The sequence below is a fragment of the Labrus bergylta genome, chromosome 11 (assembly GCF_963930695.1).
Source record: "Labrus bergylta chromosome 11, fLabBer1.1, whole genome shotgun sequence".
Classification (NCBI taxonomy): domain Eukaryota; kingdom Metazoa; phylum Chordata; class Actinopteri; order Labriformes; family Labridae; genus Labrus; species Labrus bergylta.
In genome coordinates, this window is record NC_089205.1 from 11,555,687 (window position 1) to 11,575,389 (window position 19,703).

Below are 19,703 nucleotides of genomic sequence, written 5' to 3' on the forward strand. Positions count from 1 at the left end.
GGAGGTTGGAGTCAATTGTCAGTAAAACATGTTAAAGCTATCACAAGGTTGCTAACTATACGTAACAATGTCAGTGCCAGAAAGTTGTGTTTATTAAATACAGATGGATTTGGCCTCTCTTAAATGCTCTTTTTTGTCATGCAGGTTTTCCCCTGGTCAGCAAGTCCTCAGTAATGGAAGAGCAACAGTTCCCCAAACACCCTTAACCAATGGTGAGTCCTCAAAAGTAAACCCTCTTCCCCCAGCATTAACCAAATAAACTAAGAAGCTCCATATTTCCAAATTCAGACTTCACTAATATGACATACAATACAAAGTTAGATGTTTGTGTTATGTTTTTGTATTTTACACGAGTTAAGGGAAAATCCTCGCTGTTTTTTTTTCTATAGCCAGCAGCTGTTTATCTTTTGAGAAGGGTTTCAAGGAACACATTTAAATACACGTTACCCAAATAAGCATTTCCTTTTTTTTTATAATGAAAGAAAAAACAAATCTAAACACAATAAATTCTACTCTTTATGTATTCTTATGAGGGAACGTTTGGTTAAGTTTCATGTCTAAGTCATGTCTCTTTTTGCCACACTTGTCATGACGGAAAAATACAGAAAGATAGATTACAGTATTGTAATGTGTTGTAGTTTCTGTGTGGTCAAAAATCTGAATGCTTTAAGTGGTGCCTGTTTTTAAAACCTTTGAGATAAGAGGCCAACGAGTTGTGTGGCTCCAATGCACAGCGGACATTCAGAGCATAAAAATGAAGTGTAGAGAGACTGAGGAATAAGACATGAATGATTGCTGCTGTTTAACTTGTTCTAACTCCAGTAAAAACTTCTACATTGTCTGGAATAAGTGCTAAGAACCAGTTGTAGTTTGTGGTTACACCATCCCTCCAGAGTATTTATAGTCACACTTTTGAGAAAGGTGTTTCATGAGGTGAAGTGAATATTGACCATACTGTAACATATTACAAATCAATTGGTTGTTGGTGATCATTCAGTATTGAGCTCTTATGCCTGCAGCATTGCCTTAATCAAGGACAAAGCTAATTTTCCTTATACCAGTGTACTTTTGAATAAAAAAAAAACATATATGTGACTGCATGCCCACAAAGGCAGCTAATATCCACATTGTTGTTTGTGTTATATTTTATGCAGCGTCATCCTCTGAAAGTAAGTCATCTGCATGCTCCACTGCTGAGACTCCAAGGGCTTTAAAGAAATCAATCAAGACACCGACCATAATGTCACACAAGCCTTATTGCTCCCCCACAGTCTATAAATCAAAACCTGACTGTGGATCACCCCAACTTGTGTCCTCTCTCTCATTACAAGATCAAACCAGGATCCCTATGTCCTCCCACTCTCCTACCTCTTTTCAGCCCGATGTCTCTCCTTTGGCTAGTGCCACACCAACACTCCCAGAGGAGCCTCGCTCCCCTTCTCCTTCCATATCTTTTTCTCTTCGGTCTACATTTACAGTATCACCATCAAGCTCCACTGAGTCACCATTGCTGCCCACAGTTAACCAATTGACCCCACCACAAATAGGCTCAGACTCATCTCTGTTACCAGTACAACCCCAATCTTCCCAGTTATTCTCACAGTCAGTCTCATCAGTGAGGCTTTCCCAATCATCCCCAAGCAATCTACTGTCCCAAAGGCAATCCCAGCAGTCCCTTTGTGACCCTGAGTTTCTCCTATCACACCATCAACTCCAGCTGCCTCAGTCACCTGTGTCTCCCAGCCCAAACCCGCCACCAAGAACACTGGAACCATGTCAAGCTGTAAGACCCCCTCCAGGTGCTTATTCAAGACATGCGTCTACTCCAACAAATCAGGATACTCCAATTGTTATGTCCTTTACTTCTATCTCTGGTGACCATGAATCTACTGCATCACAACAGGATACTCAGTGTATCCCATCACTTCTATCACACAACTTCGTTGTCTCCCAGGATTCTCCTTTGGCTTTGAAAGTGGAGGAGGAAGAGGAGGAGGAGTTATCAATAGGTAAGTGATTAATGAGTTTGCTTTGTCTTCATGTATGTCTGTGTGCAAACTGACAAGTATTAATCGTGACAAAACATTAATTAAGCCATTTCACACATGCACTCCTTAAAAATGATAGAACATTTCAGGAGAACATGCCCCTAAAATTGTCCAGGGTTGCTCTATTACATTTTTCCTCAGCAGGAGATTTTCCCTGTCAGACGAGACGAGAGAGGAGGGTCTCAGGATGACATGTCTTAGCATCTTGTCTAAATTCTGCACTTTATTCTTTTCTGGAGTAAATTCGACATAAGATAGTCTAAATAAAAATAGTACAAACTACTTGTTGCCTTCCAAAGTTGTTTTAAGAACATGCACAGTGGGACTTCTAGAGTCTCTTGGGGCCCTAAGCAAGAATCAGTATCGGGGGCCCCCTCCAACCAGCGTTCATCACCATCATATCTACCAGTGTCCCGATGCTTGCTACTCTTCCTTTTTTTCCTGTTTCTTTTTTCTGTCGTATAGATGGATAATTAATCTTCATTTTTCCTTGTTGACTTTCATTGAAAAACTTTGGTTTTCACATGCAATACGCATGCAGCGCTTAGCAGGGCAACAAGAATGAATGCTCTCGGATGGGGCTCCCTTAGGGAGGTTACTGTCATCGCAAAATTTGCACATTTTGGGCGACAGCTTTGGTTTAAGTTTGTGAGCCCTCAGGGACCCCCCTACTGGTCTGGGGCCCCAATCAGTTGCCTGCCTTGCCTGTTGACAAGAAGCACCTCTGAACTATTGCAGACTGATTTCAGAACATTTGGGTTCCGTCGTTGAACTTGGTGTCTGAACTTTCTTTACTGAATGATGCATCAATACTCAGTGTTGGTGCTGCAGTTTGAGCTTCAAAAACAAAACTCAAAGTGTGTTTCTAAAAGAGGGGCGGTGACTATAACTGGAACATCAGGTAGTACACCCACAATCTGTCAGTAAAAGTGCTGTGTCAGTTCAACAACACATGCAATCAGAAATAAGCCCTCCTACATTCATATGTTTGCCAATGATACAGTTCTTTGCTTGTGGTCCCGATTGGGACTCAGTTATTGAGCAAAACGTCCTCATTATTCAAAAAGCATCTGCCAATTTTAACCTCATTCAATTTCCAGGTCTATCTAGAATCATGTGATTTGCAAAGGTTATTTTTTATGGCATATTAGCAGTTAATACACATTTCTCTTGGCATGGATCCTTCAGTTTCAGGCTACATTTTCACCAACTTGCAAGAAAAAGGAGGCAGTGTTGAATATGTAAACGGGTTCTTAACTTTGTTTTTTTAAGAACAACTTGATAATGGATGCTTCCTGTTTGGCTTATTTAAAGTCTGAGTGAAGCAATACAAAATATTATTTTGTATTTTTATGCAACAAAAGACTGTTTTTAACAACCAGGTGAAGTTGCAGTAATGAAAAAAATGCTAAGTTTATAGATTAGGTTTCAAAATCATGAAACATTAAGAAGTAATCTCTGCTCTGGGACACTGTGGGGTGTCTGTTGAATGGCACTTCTGAAACAGTAAAGCACATTTCCTTGTAACTAACTTAAATCCAGTCATTAATGGCAATGGCTGTAGACATGTCGAGAATTATTTGTTGTGCTAAATTGGATTGAAGATGAAGGGGTGAATTATAACAAGAGAGAGAACTACCCCTTAATAAACTTACTTAAAACAACAAAACAAAGGGATGGAAAACTGAACTGTGCTTTCAAACGTGCTGGTAGCAGAGAAAAGTGTGGCTGAAAGTCTGCGACTGCACTGCTGTTCCTGCTGGTTTTATTTTTAACGACAAAAGTGGCTACTGTGATCTGAACAACCATTACACAGCCTTAGCTATGTTTGAAGATGAATAGTCATCACAATACAGGCGAAGTCAGAAAACACTGGAAACTGAAGGTCTGTAAGCACAAGCTTTGCGCTGTAAATGGTGTTTACAAGGGGATACCGATGGATTGATTTTTATTTACTAGTAGTCTCAGTCTACAGACTGGTGAACAGTTAACATTTTCTAAATGTTAAGGCTGAAGTGTGTGCTTTAGTTTTTGCAACATATGACTGTAAAATAATTGTTGCTGTACCAGAATAAAACATAAAGATGGTTGCTGTCTGTTGCTGAAAATGGGCTAATTGTATGAAAGTGCAGGTATTTAATGAGTTTCCTGAATCATCACTGATTTGAGTAACGGATTGATTATTGAGTGACAGACTGCTTGAAGGAACACCTGGGTCAATGAGCCCCACCTTTGGCTTTCCCCCCAAACAAACAGTCTTATCCATAATTCAGTCAGCCTCAGTCTTTCACAGTCTTTTACATTTACTTCTTTAACCTGACATAATATGTTTAGAGACAAATTCATGATTTTGCTTTTTAGGGACTTAGTGTCATGATATACAACCTGCCCTTAATCTAAATCCAATAGGAACTTTTTATTTATCTTTTTTCAAATATATTTCTTTATTATCAGTTACTCTCTCTCCAGTGTAATCCATAAAGAGGTGTGCATTGATTCATAAACTGCAAGATTAAATAGAATAATAAAGAATATAATAGAATTCAATAGAAAAGACTTTGTCTATATTTTGCATACAAAGGCAAACCCAAAGATGTGTCTTTGAATTAGGTGTACAAATAATATCGATCTATTACACAAGATTTAATTTTGCAAATATAAAAAAAACACTTGATGCATTGTACACAACATATAAATAATAAAACAACACAATAGAGCTACATTAAAGGAGGGCACCATGGTGAATATCAAAGTATACATAAGGAAGGTATCTAGACAGTAAATAGTGGTCTAAAGCAGCTTCAAGCCAGTAATGATATGAATTGTCACTCATATATGTAATGGTTATGGTTGTTGTCGCTGGAATCTTGGGGCTGTATCTTGGGCTGTATGTGTCTAAAGTGTCCACCTGTATTTGTACAACTAGTCAGCCTCCTTCATACTGTCTCCTTGAGGCCAAGCAATCTTTCTGGAAACCATGATTTGGGTTTCAAAGAATAAAGAAGAATTCATATTTATGGTCAGGGAACCACAGGGGTCTTTGCAGTTGAATCTTTCTTGATGGAACATTTCTCCAGGCTACATCTGAACACAACTCTCAGTGGGCAGGCAGTTCATATGAATACAATGTTTGGGGATCCCCACAGGAATGGCTTACTTTTATTTACCTGTGGAGACAAAGCCAATTTAGACCCAACTACAAAAAATTGTTATTTATTTTTCAAAATATTGATTTGAGTTGTAATAAATACTTGCCATGTTACAACAAACAGGGAGGCAGTGAACTGTGAACTCAGATAAAAATAGCATCCTCCAAACTCATATGTCCTTGTGTATTCACTCAGTCCCAGTTCCTGGTATCAGACTTTAAGAATTTAACCTCACCTTATTCCATTTATTCCTTTCAGCTCTTTGGAAATGCCAAGGACAATCCTATCAGAAAGAAAAAATCATTGTATGTTAGCGTTTAAACGGTAGCTTCAGTAATTAAAGATGATAAATAAAGGGATGACTATGTGTTCACATTTTGGATCTAGCTAAATCTTTGTACACCTCAAATCATAATTCAAAGTAAAACTTGAATCTCTCTTTTTTTTCATGAAGATAGTGGAGATGACATGTCCAGCGATAGCCTTGGTCTGGCTCCACATGAGGACGACTCTTCAGACGAAGACACACAAATGCATGGACGTTTAATGAGAGAGGAAACCAGAGAAGAAGAGCGAGCATATCTTGCCATATCTCATCCAGATGATTCCCTTGTTGCTGCAGAAAGAGAAAAAGAATTGCAGACCGATGAGCAAGAACAGCTGTCAGAACCAGCCATGGTAACATGTTTCATTATTCCCAATTCTTTTTTACTGCTTCTTGGAGGAAGAACCTTGGGCTTAGAGAGCTGTAATAGCACTTTCTTGTCGGGGGCTCTTGTCTGTAAATGAATATTATACATCCGCAGGGCCAAACTCTTTAGTATGGTTAATGAGTAGTTGCCAAGCTAACAACTAGGGACTAACACAGAGGAGATTTCAAATTAAATCAATGTTACTATCATGAATCTACTTAAATTTAAGCCATCATTTTTCATTAGGAACCATCGGTACTTACCATGAAATCAAAAAAGCTCTCAAGTGAAGTGTTTGAGCGCTTTATATCAATTTCCTTGAGTAACTTTCAGAAACAGAACAAGATTTCACCATTCATCACTCACAGTTATTCCTTTGAAGCTTGCATGCCTCTTGTTGTTCGATGCAAAGGTTCTCTCATCTAACAGAAAAACACAGAATCCCATTGTTCACATTAAGAATTGAATAACCTGTATAAAACACGAGTACTGGAGCAAAGGGATTCACTCGATAAAAGTCACAATGAATTTACTACATCAGTTTATATCAATCATTAATAATTAATTAAAATAGTTGCAAAAAAAATAGGCAGATATAGTTACATGGCAGTACGCTAACCCTTCTCTTTGATGTATCTTCAGCCAGGGGATAAAACAACTAATTGGGCAATTTTAAAAGTTGTACAGAAAGAAAGACGCTGAACACATTCACTGCATAGAATTTGAATACTTTGGAAACGTATACTTAAGAGTTTCTCATTGTAGCTGCCCTGATCCATTAGATAACATTTGTACCACACTAATTACTCTACATTATTCATCTACAGCTCAGAGACACCTAGGGCAGCAGTGTTAAAGGTGTTCACCATTGAGGGAAGAAAAGAGTAACAGAGTGGATTAAAAAGACGCAGCTTGAATGGTCCTAAACGACCTATCAGCCATTTAATGGTATGAATCCTTTTTACTGGTGCAGAGTAATGAAAAAAGAAAAAAAAAAGGGGGGGGGGGGGGTGCTTTATTAAAAAGCTGGAGCAAAATGAGGTTCATGATTGTGCGGATGGTGGTTATCTGTGGACTTTGGTCCTGAATCAAACTGCTCCTTAAATGATTAGATAGTAATTTCTTTCTCTTTAGACCCAATCTCTTTCCGTCTCTTGTCCACCATTTATTTCTTCTACTTACTGTTCTTCTTTTTGCCTCTGCCTGTTCTCACTTTTAACCACTTTGTTCCTTTAAGTTTACCATAATTCTGTAGTTCAGGTATCTCTTCAACTGTGGAATCTTTAATTTTTTTATATGAGGAGACATTTGTCTGCACAAAGTTAGATCCAATTTTTCCCGCCAAATAGAATCTCTGAGTTTGGTCTCTTGCCATTTCATTCTCATGCCCGCCTTGTGTCTTTGTCTTCCTCTTGTCATTCTCCATCCCTGCTTCTTCTTCTTCTCTCTTAGCAGAACTATTCCCAGTTGCCTTCATTCCTATTTTCTTCAATCCTTTTTTTTTTGCAGTGTCCTGCACCGCTATGGTTAGCATGCTAATGTGTCAGATCTAATCTTAACCAAACAGAGCTTCCTCATTTTACCCCCCGTCTCACAGGAGGACACTCGTGCGGGGAGAACAGCTAACTGACCACGCTGTAGCTCTGAGCAGCTCCAGGGGTTAATTAAAAATCAATTCATCAAGTGGAAACAAAGGAAACAAGGGGGGGGGGAGTGGAATAATCTCCAGTGAAAGACACCAGCATATTAATATGCATTTGCACATCAGAAAATGGAAAGCTTCAAATTTAACACACTTACCTGTCTTAATAAAAGCTCAATTGATATTGAATTTCAGATTCTCCTTTGAACTGATTCTGTTAGACCAGAAATGAAACTCAAGCAGTGTAACAAAACTATTAATTTCTTATTTCTCTGTACTTTCTTACTCCTCCTCGCTGTTTCCATTTCTCTCTCTATGACCTTAATCCACCCTTCCTTGTTATCTCCTCCTCAACTCCCGCCATAATCTATTTCTTCTGTGCATTTCTCCCCACTGATCTCCCATTGTGTATCTTCTCTCCATCTCCTCCTGAAACGATCTGTCTTTTTACATCCACTCCTTTGTTTTTAATGCCACCGACCCCCTTCTCCCTTCCCTCCCTCTGTCTCCTGCATCCCTCCGTCTGTTTCCTTATCCCCTCAGGTGATGCAAAGGCGGAGTGTTGGGTCTGGATCAGAGCAGTTCTGTGATCTGGATGGCTTTCTGCCTCTGGGTTTGGACATAAATTCTGGTCACTCCGACACAGCAGATCACACACACCGTGACTCACTGCACACAAGCCGAACTTCCCTAAATGAGTCAGAGCTTGCAGGTGGGTTAGGAAGGTCTCTTGAGCGTTCCATGTGTGTGTTCCCAAATATTTTGCTGCTGTTTTATTGAGATTTTCTTTTTTTTCTTTTTTTAACTGGCATCATGTGTTTCCATAAACTACATCAGAAAAAATGCCGTTGCTGTTTCGGTGCTTCAAGAGATTAGATTGTGAAGATTACCTCTGTGTCCAACTTTTGCCTGGAGATACTTTCCAATTTGCAAGCGTTATTCATATCACAAAGGCCTCATAATAGGATTTAGAACAAATATGTAAAAACGTAGAGCTTACAAGAGAGATGAAAATGAGTTTTAAACCCAGAGGAGCCCTGGCTGCTTGGTAGAAAAAGGAGTGATGGGGGACAACACCGATAGTTTACTACTCGTGGGTCCAGGGGGAGCTTTCCTGAGCTGCCTTTTTTATTTTGCCTGCGTTTGTGCGTCTGTCTATGGGTGCACGTATGTCTAAGTTTTGTGTGCTTCTTAAACTTATATTTAGTCTCTTCATTTCCTTAATCTGTAGGTAAACACAGGCACGTATTTCATCACAAAGGCACAGTCTCAGACGACAGAACCTTTTCTTTTTAAAAAAAATCTTTTTTCAGATAAAAAGTGTAGATAATAACACAAAGTTTACTTGAGTCCTTTCAGAAGAATGTTGAAAGGCATGTGTTGTCAGTACAATACTGTCCCTCTTATACAATACCCCTGAAAATGTGCCTTCATTACTGCCAAGAAAATGTAGGGAAAAAAAATCACAAAGCCAGTGCAGTAAAACTTTGTTGGAAATTTTGTATTGTACTTCTTTTTCTATTGCGTTTGTTTTATTTTTACTTTCTACTTTCGTTATTACTGATCACGACCACATGCCCACAAGAGAAATCAGAGGCATGGTTTGATTTTTTTTTCCCCCCGTCTTTCTTTATTTCTTTCATCACTTATTTCTCTTTGAACTACACCAGACAAATAGTGCTGTAACAAGATATTTTTCAAAAGTTTTGACATTAACTGTGTCTGGGTGTTTTAAGGCTAATGATTTGTAAACAGGCTATGTCTGTGCGAGGTGCTCAGAATGTTCCACAAGACTGCTAGAAGTCCTGCTTCGTCCTTCAGAGACTGAAGTTTAGTCACAGTATGATATGAGGTCAAGTCTGAAGCAAACGTTTATTGTGTGCTCATTACACCTTGCAGCCTTGTTCAAGGCAGTTGAATTAAGTTTAATTCTAAAACAGTTTCATTATCAATAACTTGTTGCTTAAATTAACCGTGTCTCACATTAATCCCACCATTCTTTATCAAGTCACAAAGCCCAGCGTTTCTTGCCTTTATTCTCAAACCTGCATCAAGTGAAAGAGGTTGACAGTGAGAGACTACCACAAGGGCGCCACTATCCTCCTCACACTATGAAGCCAGCCGCCCAGCTCCGTCTCCGCCACTGTCGTTAAAGCTCCAAAGTTAATGAGAGGGAAAGGTTAGAGAGGAGGAAAATCACCTTGACAACACTCCGCACTCATTTATGTCCCTCCATCCCTCCATCTGTCTCCTCCTTTTTTTCTCTCTTTTTTTTCTCAGCAGGGCTGAGATCCAACAGGTTTTATATGTCTCCTGCTCCACCTTTGCACCTCTCTTTCCCTTCTGCTCTTACTCCCCGTCACCTGGTCATTCTGAAAATGAGGTTGTTAGTGTGCAGATTCTGTCTCGTGTGCATCCATTTGAACAGAGAGAGAGTGAGAGACAGAGAGAGAGAGAGACAGATGGATTGACAGGCAGGCAGCACAATCACAAAATCTCCATAGACAGAGAGAGAGAACAGTACAGCTAGGCAGTAAGATGGGCTGAAAAGAATCAAAACTGATAACATAGACATGCAGCAAGAAATCAAAGACCAGCAGCTTAGGATGAAGAAACAGAAAGAAAGACTGAAAGAATATCTGGGGTATCTTTGTGAGCAATTTTAAGTCTTTTTTAACTCAAATAAAATATAGATCTCCATTTTCTGTTTGTGCATTTAGAGGCTTGCTGTCTGAGCCCTCTCCCCTTTTCCTCTTTTCATTTGCAGCTGATTTAGACTACTTAGTAGATTTTCCATCCAGTCAATAGTATTAATTGATTGGCTAACCACTGGAGAGAATGAAGAAAACAGCAGTAATTGCATTGCAGCTGTCAGGATTGGCTGAACAGGCTTGTAAGCAATATTGGTTTGGTGCAGATGCTACGGCTGAATAGAAAAATGGATTACTGTATCAAATCTAATTTACTATATTCTTTTATTTAGTACAGAGAGGTAGTAATGGTTTCTTTATATTGCTTTTACATCTAAAGGTTTGTTGTCAATTTTCCAAAATGTCTGTGAAGTTAACTATGCCAAGTGAAAGACAGACTGACACTTCATACTTTAAAACTAAATAAGGTCATTCACCTGTAAACACCAACTAGTTTAACTTTGTGAATTGATAAACAGCCATGAAATTAAACATTTTCATTTGGAACCGCAACTTTGTATTCTCTGTGGTGTTGATAGACTGACACAACTCCAAAGTTATTTCATGCATTTATTCCATACAAAAGGAAACACTGATATAGAAAGATAGCAAAGCAAATGCATTGCCATTGCCATCCTGTAGCTATACATCCAACTGATAGTTGCATGACATTGCATTATCTGTGTCTTCAGATTTCATTTCTCTTGTATCCAGATATTCAGAATATCTTTAGGCATGTAAAGGGAAATAAAGGGACATTGAAGTGGAGCTAAAGGATGCCTTTAACAGTCTGTAGAACCTATCCATCATTGTACAAATGTTTTTCCTATAGTCTTTTTTTTTTTTGGTTGATCCTCCATTCTTACTTTTTGTCTTTGCTCTTTTAGAGTCAGAAGATTTTGGGCCAAGCAGCAGCCTCACTTCCCGCACTGAGGAACACCTGGCTATCAGGTTGATGAAGGGCAGCCACACGCAGCCAACTGAAATTAAAATTCGCTCTACCACACCCACCAGGAGAGGAGAAATATCAGCAACTGAACTAAGAACATCTGGTAACTGTGTGTGTGTGTGTGTGTGTGTGTGTGTGTGTGTGTGTGTGTGTGTGTGTGTGTGTATGTGTGTGTGTGTGTGCTGCATGGATGCACCCTTGTGTATTTTGTCTGTGTGAATCCTATCAGGCTCTCTAAGCTCTACTTGTCACTGATTTACTCTCATATGCGCAGAACCCCATTTCTTACACAATTAATGCACCTAATTTCTGCACATAGCCACTCTGCTTTGGCACTGAGTTTGCAGGTTTCTTAAAGAGATTATACTGTATCACACTCGTACATAAAACAAGCACACAGACATAAACACACATACGCATGAAGGGTTTGGAATTGTTCCAGGAATATGTCCTGTCATCACATCCCTCGCTTAGATCCCCGAAAACACTGCAGTAATCTGTTTATGGTGATACACACGTGCACATGCTTGCATTCACATATGCACACACACACACACACACACACACACACACACACACACACACACACACACACATAGACACCTAAAGGACGGGAAGGTAATCCGTTTCATATGTATCCTATACCCTCTCTGCTTATAAATCATTTTTCCGTGCTGTAAATACCTTTGTATAACTTTAAATGCATCCATCCTTCCACTCTTTTTTCTCTCTCAAATCATTCAGTCATCAAATTTGATTGCCTTTATCTGTTTTTTTTTTCCAAGATGAGTTTTAGTCTTTATGCATAATTTAGCCTCTGAAGCTAAAGTTTGATGCTTGTCTGATGCTTCAAGGTGCAATTAAGTTGAATACTCCGACTTAAGATGAACACTTTGAAAAGAGGTGCACACTTGGAACACCACTCTTGAGCTCAAACCTTCTCCACATATTTAATTATAGAATCATAAGGACTCTTGAGTGCTCTACTTTTTTCTTTTTTTTTTTTTCTTCACTGTTTCACAAGGGGACCTAAGCACAGACGTTTCGGCAAGTTGGCTCACTCAGTGTGCCTCTTCGTGGTGTCTTGTCAGTGTGTCGCTCCAGTGTGCTGTCTGACAACACTCTGAGGAGGACTCCCATCGAAACATCTGTGTTTTGGCTCCCTCGTGAAAAGTATGAATATCTCGAAAGAGCTCCCTGCGCCTGTATATCTTTCTGAGTAGGGACGCTCCTTTCTTGTTTATTTGGTTTACTGTTTTATTTAAAGCTATATGAATGTTGTTTTATACATTTCAATATGCCATGTGGTCGAGAAAGATACAGTATGTTTATAAATGTATATTTTATACATACTGTACATATTTCATGAAAAACATGGCAGGAAACTCTTCAAGGAGGTCAGGAAGATAAGATTTCAATCTCACTTACATTTTATACTAAATGCATTTTAAATGCACAAGTGCACGGTGCAAGATATCAGCTTTTATCAGCAACTTAAATCTAAATACATCACATACGCCTCTGAAATTGAGGTAGAATCACGCTATGTGGATGTGTGAACACACACCTGTTAGCAGCACTGTATTGCTGGCATCATTTCTCAAATGCTGTTTAGTTTGACAGTGCAGGTGTTTGTGAAGCACTAAGTGGAGGTTTTGTGCAGGTTGAAAGACAGAGCCCGGGTGTTGAAAGCAGAAGGAGGGACGGAGGGGTAGGGAGACAATGGCAGTTTGAAAGAATGAGAGACTTAACACTTGAGCTGGTTAGACAGCAACCAGCATGAGGAATCAGTGTCATACACACACACACACACACACACACACACACACACCCACACACCATCATAGCTTCTCAATGGGGGCCTCAGTGTAATTTACAGTGAGCAGGTGGGGATGGATGTTCAATCTGATTCAATTTGATGTGGCTCGCAGTGGAGTGGGATGAGACACCACTCATTCCACTGACTGTTGTGCTCGCTTCACTCCTGTCTCTCACCCTCTTTCCCTGAGTCCTGTGCTACATACCCCTCCCCTCCTACTTTTACTTTCCCTGCCTTCCTACACATCTCCTCTTATCTCTGTCTTGCACTCACACTTTCTGTTCTTCTTTCTTTCACATTCAGGGTCAAGGTCTAACTTTTTCAAACAACTCCACACCAAGCGACCCAGTGCCTTTCTCCTCATCCCATCTATTCGTTCCTCTCTGATCCCTCAGTTTTAGGTCCAGTGTTGTCCCAGGCAGCAAAGGAGATCCTGGAGATCTGTTGTGTGGACAAGGCTGGCTGTGAGGACCCTGACCTGGATAATGACACAACTGAGAATACTCTACATGATCTAGAGCAGGAACTTAGACTCATGACCAAAGGTATGAACACACACATAAATTACATTTAAGTTGATTTTTATCATGACATTACTAGTGATAAGCATTAAACATGCTCTGTATATCTACCTTTAAAACAGGGAAGCAGAACTCCATATTGGGTTCAGAAAAACATGGAAGTCAAGGACAGCATGGAGAGCATCGTCTCACACCGTGGGTAACATGAACACAACAGTTTAAACACACTCCTGCATGATAACTGTGGTTGCTCAAGGCACACACAGGCCCTCACTTATCAAACGCAGTTCGTGTACGCCCGTTTTCAACTCAGTGTGGACTTGCAGTGCAACGAATCTGTCTGTGTCGGAGAATAATTATATCTACCATAACAGTGCTTGTTAAGGTAGATAGAGGTTCCCAGATTTACTGTTAGATAAGATATGGCATCTAAAATGTATTTTATTTTTCGCTCCACCTCAAACGATCTCTGTAGGCTACATTTCTTTTTAAATAATGTTGAGCTGTCAGGTGATTTCTTTAGTTGTGTGTTATATTTGATGAATTTATGTGTGTTTAATTGATTTACTTTAAAGATTAAAGATTAGAAAGGCTGCTTTCTCAAAACGTTCATGCGCACAGGAATATCGCTGCAAAGACCAATTAAACAGAAACGGCGGCTGACTCCTCCCCTCGCAAATAAAAGTTGTTTAATTGAGGGACTAGAGAAAAGAAGAATAACATACTGTACTCACTGCTTAACTGCGTTTCTAAATTACGCTCATTTTTTAAAATTTACATGCAGTGTGAAGATACGAGCATAATAAAGATCGCTAGCATTAGCATGCTAACATAACAATGCACCGCAAGTTGTTTTGGTTTCATGCTGGTGCTCAAGGGCGACATCTGCTGGATCAAAAAATTGCATATAAATCCTTTAAGAATACAGAACATGAACATTAGATCATAACTAATCGGTATGTCTGGAGATTTAATAATAAATACACTGATGTGCCACATGTGTAATTGCGCACAGCAGACACACTTAGGCCAGACTACATGTGACATAATAACGAAATCCGGGGGCTTTCAGACGGAGTCAGGACCTTCTTTTATGTAAGCGTTAAATTCTTATGTTTGGAATGTAGGCTAATCGGGTGAGAAGTGCACATTAGACAGCGTTTGATCAAACACTTTATTCATGTGATGCAGGACGTTTCAGGTTTCTCTTCTCTTTTAAAGTCTCATTAATGGCGAGCACGGAGCCTGATTTGTGCAGCCGACGCTATCCGACACAGATGCAGGTTTGCCTGCACCACTTGGGCCTGATATTGAGGCTGAACCGATGAAGGAAGCCACTCGATCTGGGATTATTTCAGGTGGGGTCCAGCTGGCGTCCTCCGGTCCGCTCCGGGAGCTGCTTCTTTAAAGACCCGCAACACTAGACTACATTGTAGCGATTCTATGGTCTGACCAGGTTTTTTAAGCTAAAAGTATAAAAACAATTTTATATTATTGCCTATGTTATGTACGTTACATATTACGGATGTTAAATTAAATATTAAAAACTCTGCTGGAGTTCGTTTATCCACACCAATGCTGTTGACATTTCCTTGCAGACGTACTTCTTCTGACACCCTTTAATCCTACATTTCAGGCTGCCAGACAACACAATGTTATTCCTCTTTACTTCTCTCTGTTATGGTGTCACTCATGTCATATCTCGTTTCTCTTCTTTGCCGTATTACGTATCTCCATGCTGTAAACTCTGGGGGCGATGACAGTTGAGCCGTGAATAAATAGGAGCGTGATATTTAAATGACGATCGTTTCCAGCCGCCACACTTATCAACACCCGGTCATGCGTACGCTGTGATCAGCCAGATACGCACGTTTCATAGGTCCCACGTGGACCCTGTTGTACGATGATTTCTACACCCAAATCTGAGCTGGTTTCTACACCAGATTGATAAGTGAGGGCCACAGTGTACATCCTCAAGGGTAGACTGAAGTCCATGCAGGGTTCAAAACCCAATATCACACTGTTTAATTGGTATTTCTGTCAGGCACATTGTGTAAGTGCCAATCCAGAGGCAACAGCAACCTTGGTGCCTAGAACAACCTGCATCAAACTTCAGAGTTAGTTGTTTTTATTTTGTTCTTTATATTTTTTTTAGCAGTTGACATGTAATCACAAAAACCAAACAATGAAAATGTTCTGCTGCAGCATTAATTTCGCTGAGGCCAAATAAAGATTAATGAGTGCTTCCTCCAGCTCAGGAATCAATGACAGTTAGTTGCCTGTGGTGACGACCTTTCTTTACTCAGGTGGCTCTTTACAGTCATCTGAAAGCAGCAGGTATCAGTTCCATCTGTTCCAATCGGAGACATGCAGCACACTGTCAAGCCACGATGATGCTTGGCATATCTCCTTGTTAAATTTCTTGGAATAAAATGTAGTCTGTTTATTGCAAATTACTCAAACTAAAACCTCAAACTTGTTTTACATGATTTAATTACAGTTTTTACTGCAGAGTGAATCAACAAGTGTCTAGAAGAAATACATTTAAAGGTCACATATTTTGCAAAAATACACTTTACCACGGTTTTTAAACACTAATATGTGACCCTAGTCTGTCTACAAACCCCCAAATTATTAGAAAACGTCCATTCTCTCTCTCTTTTTGCCTGCTCCACTTTTTAGAAAAATGTGTGCTCAAACTGGCAGTTTGGAAATGCTCCCTTTGTGACATCACAAAGGACAGTATTCCCTCCCCCAGGTGGATGACACTCCCACAGCTCGGTTTTTGTTCTGCCCCGAGTCTGCCTTTCCACCGTAAACAACAGGGCATGGAGCAAGAAAGCCAAAGCCACCCAAGCCCTTTCAGGGGGGCTTAGACAGCTCACTCACATTTAAAGCTATAGATGCAGAAACAGCTGTTCTGAGCAGGGCTGGTGTAGAGGGGTTTATAGGCATGATCAAATACAGGATAAGAGTGCATTTTGAGCAATAAGCTTCCCAGACATGTTTGGAGAGCTCTGAGACTTATTTGTCCCTTGTAGATAAGGAGTACAATATGTGACCTTTAAATCAGTTCCATGAGAAATTACAGATAAACTGAAACTCTGCCGATAGTCAGAAGGTATTGTCAGGACTCCCCCAATGAGCTCATCCTGAGACGGGATGCTGCCTGCATCACTGTATAAACAAATGTTGCCCAAGTGCTAGTTGAATTCCACAGGTAGATGTGTGGTGGTGATGACAAACATGTTAAGAAACAGATTATTTATGTCTCTTTTATAAGAGGGGCTACAACATAAGAGTTATGTTTTTAAAATCATTTTTTTTAAGGATCATTGCCATGATAACATTTATGTCATAATATGAAGATAATGAGAGTATTTTGTTCTTCAATAATCAGAAGTTCATTTTGCACATAAAACAAAGAAGGCCTTTGTTTTTCTGTTCATGTGGTTTTAACTGGTTAAAGGTGATTGTGTGGGAGGTTATAATGGGAAAACTAAGCACACATGTAAACAGAATAATCATGATAAATGCTTCTTCACAAGGAGATTGGCCATGGTTGTTTCAACCTCTATAACACTTGTCTATTATAGCACAAGGTTTTCTTTCTGATCCTACCGCATATCCAATGGCGGTGTTCTCCTAAACGAGCCTCTCACTGGATTTACAATCCTACAACCCCATTTGTTCATGTTTACGTCCATGGTAATGTATCTTTGTCTGCCCATTTAGAACAATTGGATACCCTCAAGAATCCAAAAGGCGTATAGCGGGAACTGATAATATTTCCGATACTATATAATAATATGAAACACAATTGTATGTTTCCCCTGTGTAGACTTGTAACTTCTTGTTTTTCTACTCTTATCAGTGTCCTTTCATCATTATCTGCTTGTAATCCATTGCTTTCTCATCCCCTTCGCTTCCACCATTCCAGTGGTCACGATGGGGGGTAATCCCTCTTTTTTTTGTGCTCTGTTGCAAACATGGAGTGTGTAATGGATCGTTAGCCAGCGAACGACTTTAGCTCTGACAGCATGTTACATAACATGCCTTAATGGGCCATGGTTAGAGACAAAGAGCAAGTGTGACAATGTATTTCTTGTTTTTACCTATTTTGAGTGTATGGGTGTTTTTTTTTTGAGCTGTTGATGTATTGTGTGTGTGTGTGCGTGCGTGTGTGTGTGCGTGTGCGTGTGCGTGTGCGTGTACTGGGCATAATCTGCGCTAGAGGCCTTGTGCTGAGCTGAGCACTGTGAATATCACACTGAAATGTGTAATAACTGGATTAACAGATACTACACAGAGGGCTCCCAAAACAGCTCCTTACATCCCTCAACATGCAAAGAGACACACACACACACACACACACACACACACACACACACACACACACACACACACATTTGCATCGATCCAGTCTCACTGGTTTGACATAGATGTACAGGTATCATTTTTTGTTAACTGATTTATTGCAGGATTATTGCCTTGAAGTCTACTCTAACTTAGTGTGTGTGTAACTGCTTCCTGCTGCTAGTCTTTGCTTTAGTGTTGACTCCATCTGCAGTCTAACTTCATTGACTGTATGGTGTATGGCAGGACTAAATGAATATTTGGAAAAATTACTGTACTTTTTCATTATTTTTGGTTAAAGCTTATACAGTACAGAATATACAGGAAAAAAACTTACAATTAGTTATAAAGATGCAATTAACTAGCTTTCTTCTTGTTTGTTGTAAGAGATACATTTCGGTCAATGAATCAGAAGTTGACAGGCAATTTTAAGAAGTCGATAATATTTAGAAATTCAAAATTCCTGCAACCAAGAAAGGTTCAGCTCATTGGTCCCTTTAAGAGCATACATTCAGATACACTTACCAGGACCAGAACAAACTCCACCCCTCCCAGACATAGGCCTGGCCATGATAAATATCATAAACATTCTTTGTAATTGTTGAATATCAGCCTCTGCTGTCTTGTTAGCGGTTATACTCAGGGCTAAACATTAATCCATGAAAATTGCTACACAATTTGTTAAACTTTGTAAAATCCTGGGTTGGCAGTAATTGGATTATTTACAATAGCTGAAGGCTATGATACAAACAACAACTGCATGCAAAGTAGACCTCAAATGTCTGATCAGCTATTGACTAAGATTCAGCCCCTCTAAACTCAGAAAAGAAAAGAGACAAACTTAATGATTATTGACTGACTGATATACAATAACTTATAACTCAGCATCACTTCAGATCTAACTGACAGAACCTGTTTGGACCTCTTACACTCTCACTGTAACTTGTATCGGAAACGTCAACTTCCTGTTTCCCTGAATCCAAATTTCAAACTTCCTGTCCGTTATGGTCATAAAACAAATGTTTCTCTAGCTAAAATGCACAATGTCTGCATCTGAGAGTAGTTTTTTTTAGCTATGTTGTACACCTGTGCTGTATTTACAGGCTGCTGTTTGAGTGCTGCGCTTGTATTAAGTTCTGCCTTTGATTGATGGATTTTGTCTTGCAGGGGCAGAGTCAGAGAGGAACAAAAGGATGAGGAGGCGGCAGCACAGAGAGACCAACAGAGTGTCCTCTTACTACCCTGAGATATTCACACAAACATGCACATAAACACACTTGATTGTACAAACACAGCATAAAAACAAGATGTGAATAATTGAATTTGAACAAAATAAAAGTGCTTTTGAAAGCGGGGCTAAATATTGATCGAAGGTTGTTTTGTTTTGAGTAATGATTGGTGTATTTTTGTGTGTCTACACTTCTGTGCTCTGTGTTTCTGTAGGTTTTTAAGAAACATGCTAGTTGATAAATGGATGAGACGGTTTGATTTAGCTCAAAAACTCACCAGAGGTCTATTTAAATACTATTTGTTTGTCAGTGTGTGTATGTGTTTTTCCTGACAGGTGAGGGGACAGTTGGCTGCATTCCAGATTTTACCTCTACAGGAGTTGAACGCACAACATTTTCTCTATGTTGTGATCCCTTCATTTCTTAATGAGGATAGGGTGGCACTGGATCAGATTGGGATTAAAACACACGCACAAACACACCCACACGCAGAGACGCACACAGGAGTCTGCTGCAGGTGATAAATTATGTTAGTAAGGGAGGGAATACGCAACTGTGCCAATGGTCGCTGCTGCCATCTGTCTGTGTGTGCAGGAGTGAAGGAAGAT

At 39.7% G+C, this 19,703-nt stretch overlaps 1 protein-coding gene across 1 annotated transcript in view; it reads left to right on the forward strand.

The window, feature by feature from the left end:
• Positions 1 to 19,233, forward strand: part of zbbx (zinc finger, B-box domain containing) — a 54,363-nt gene extending 35,130 nt beyond the window's left edge. The window contains exons 14-21 of the mRNA XM_020655845.3: positions 145 to 212; positions 1,155 to 2,009; positions 5,652 to 5,875; positions 8,075 to 8,243; positions 11,109 to 11,273; positions 13,385 to 13,534; positions 13,633 to 13,705; positions 19,034 to 19,233. Of these exons, the coding sequence (XP_020511501.3) occupies positions 145 to 212; positions 1,155 to 2,009; positions 5,652 to 5,875; positions 8,075 to 8,243; positions 11,109 to 11,273; positions 13,385 to 13,534; positions 13,633 to 13,705; positions 19,034 to 19,112 (1,783 nt within the window). The 3' untranslated portion in view covers positions 19,113 to 19,233. The remainder of the gene's footprint in view (positions 1 to 144; positions 213 to 1,154; positions 2,010 to 5,651; positions 5,876 to 8,074; positions 8,244 to 11,108; positions 11,274 to 13,384; positions 13,535 to 13,632; positions 13,706 to 19,033) is intronic.
• Positions 19,234 to 19,703: the final 470 nt, after the last annotated feature.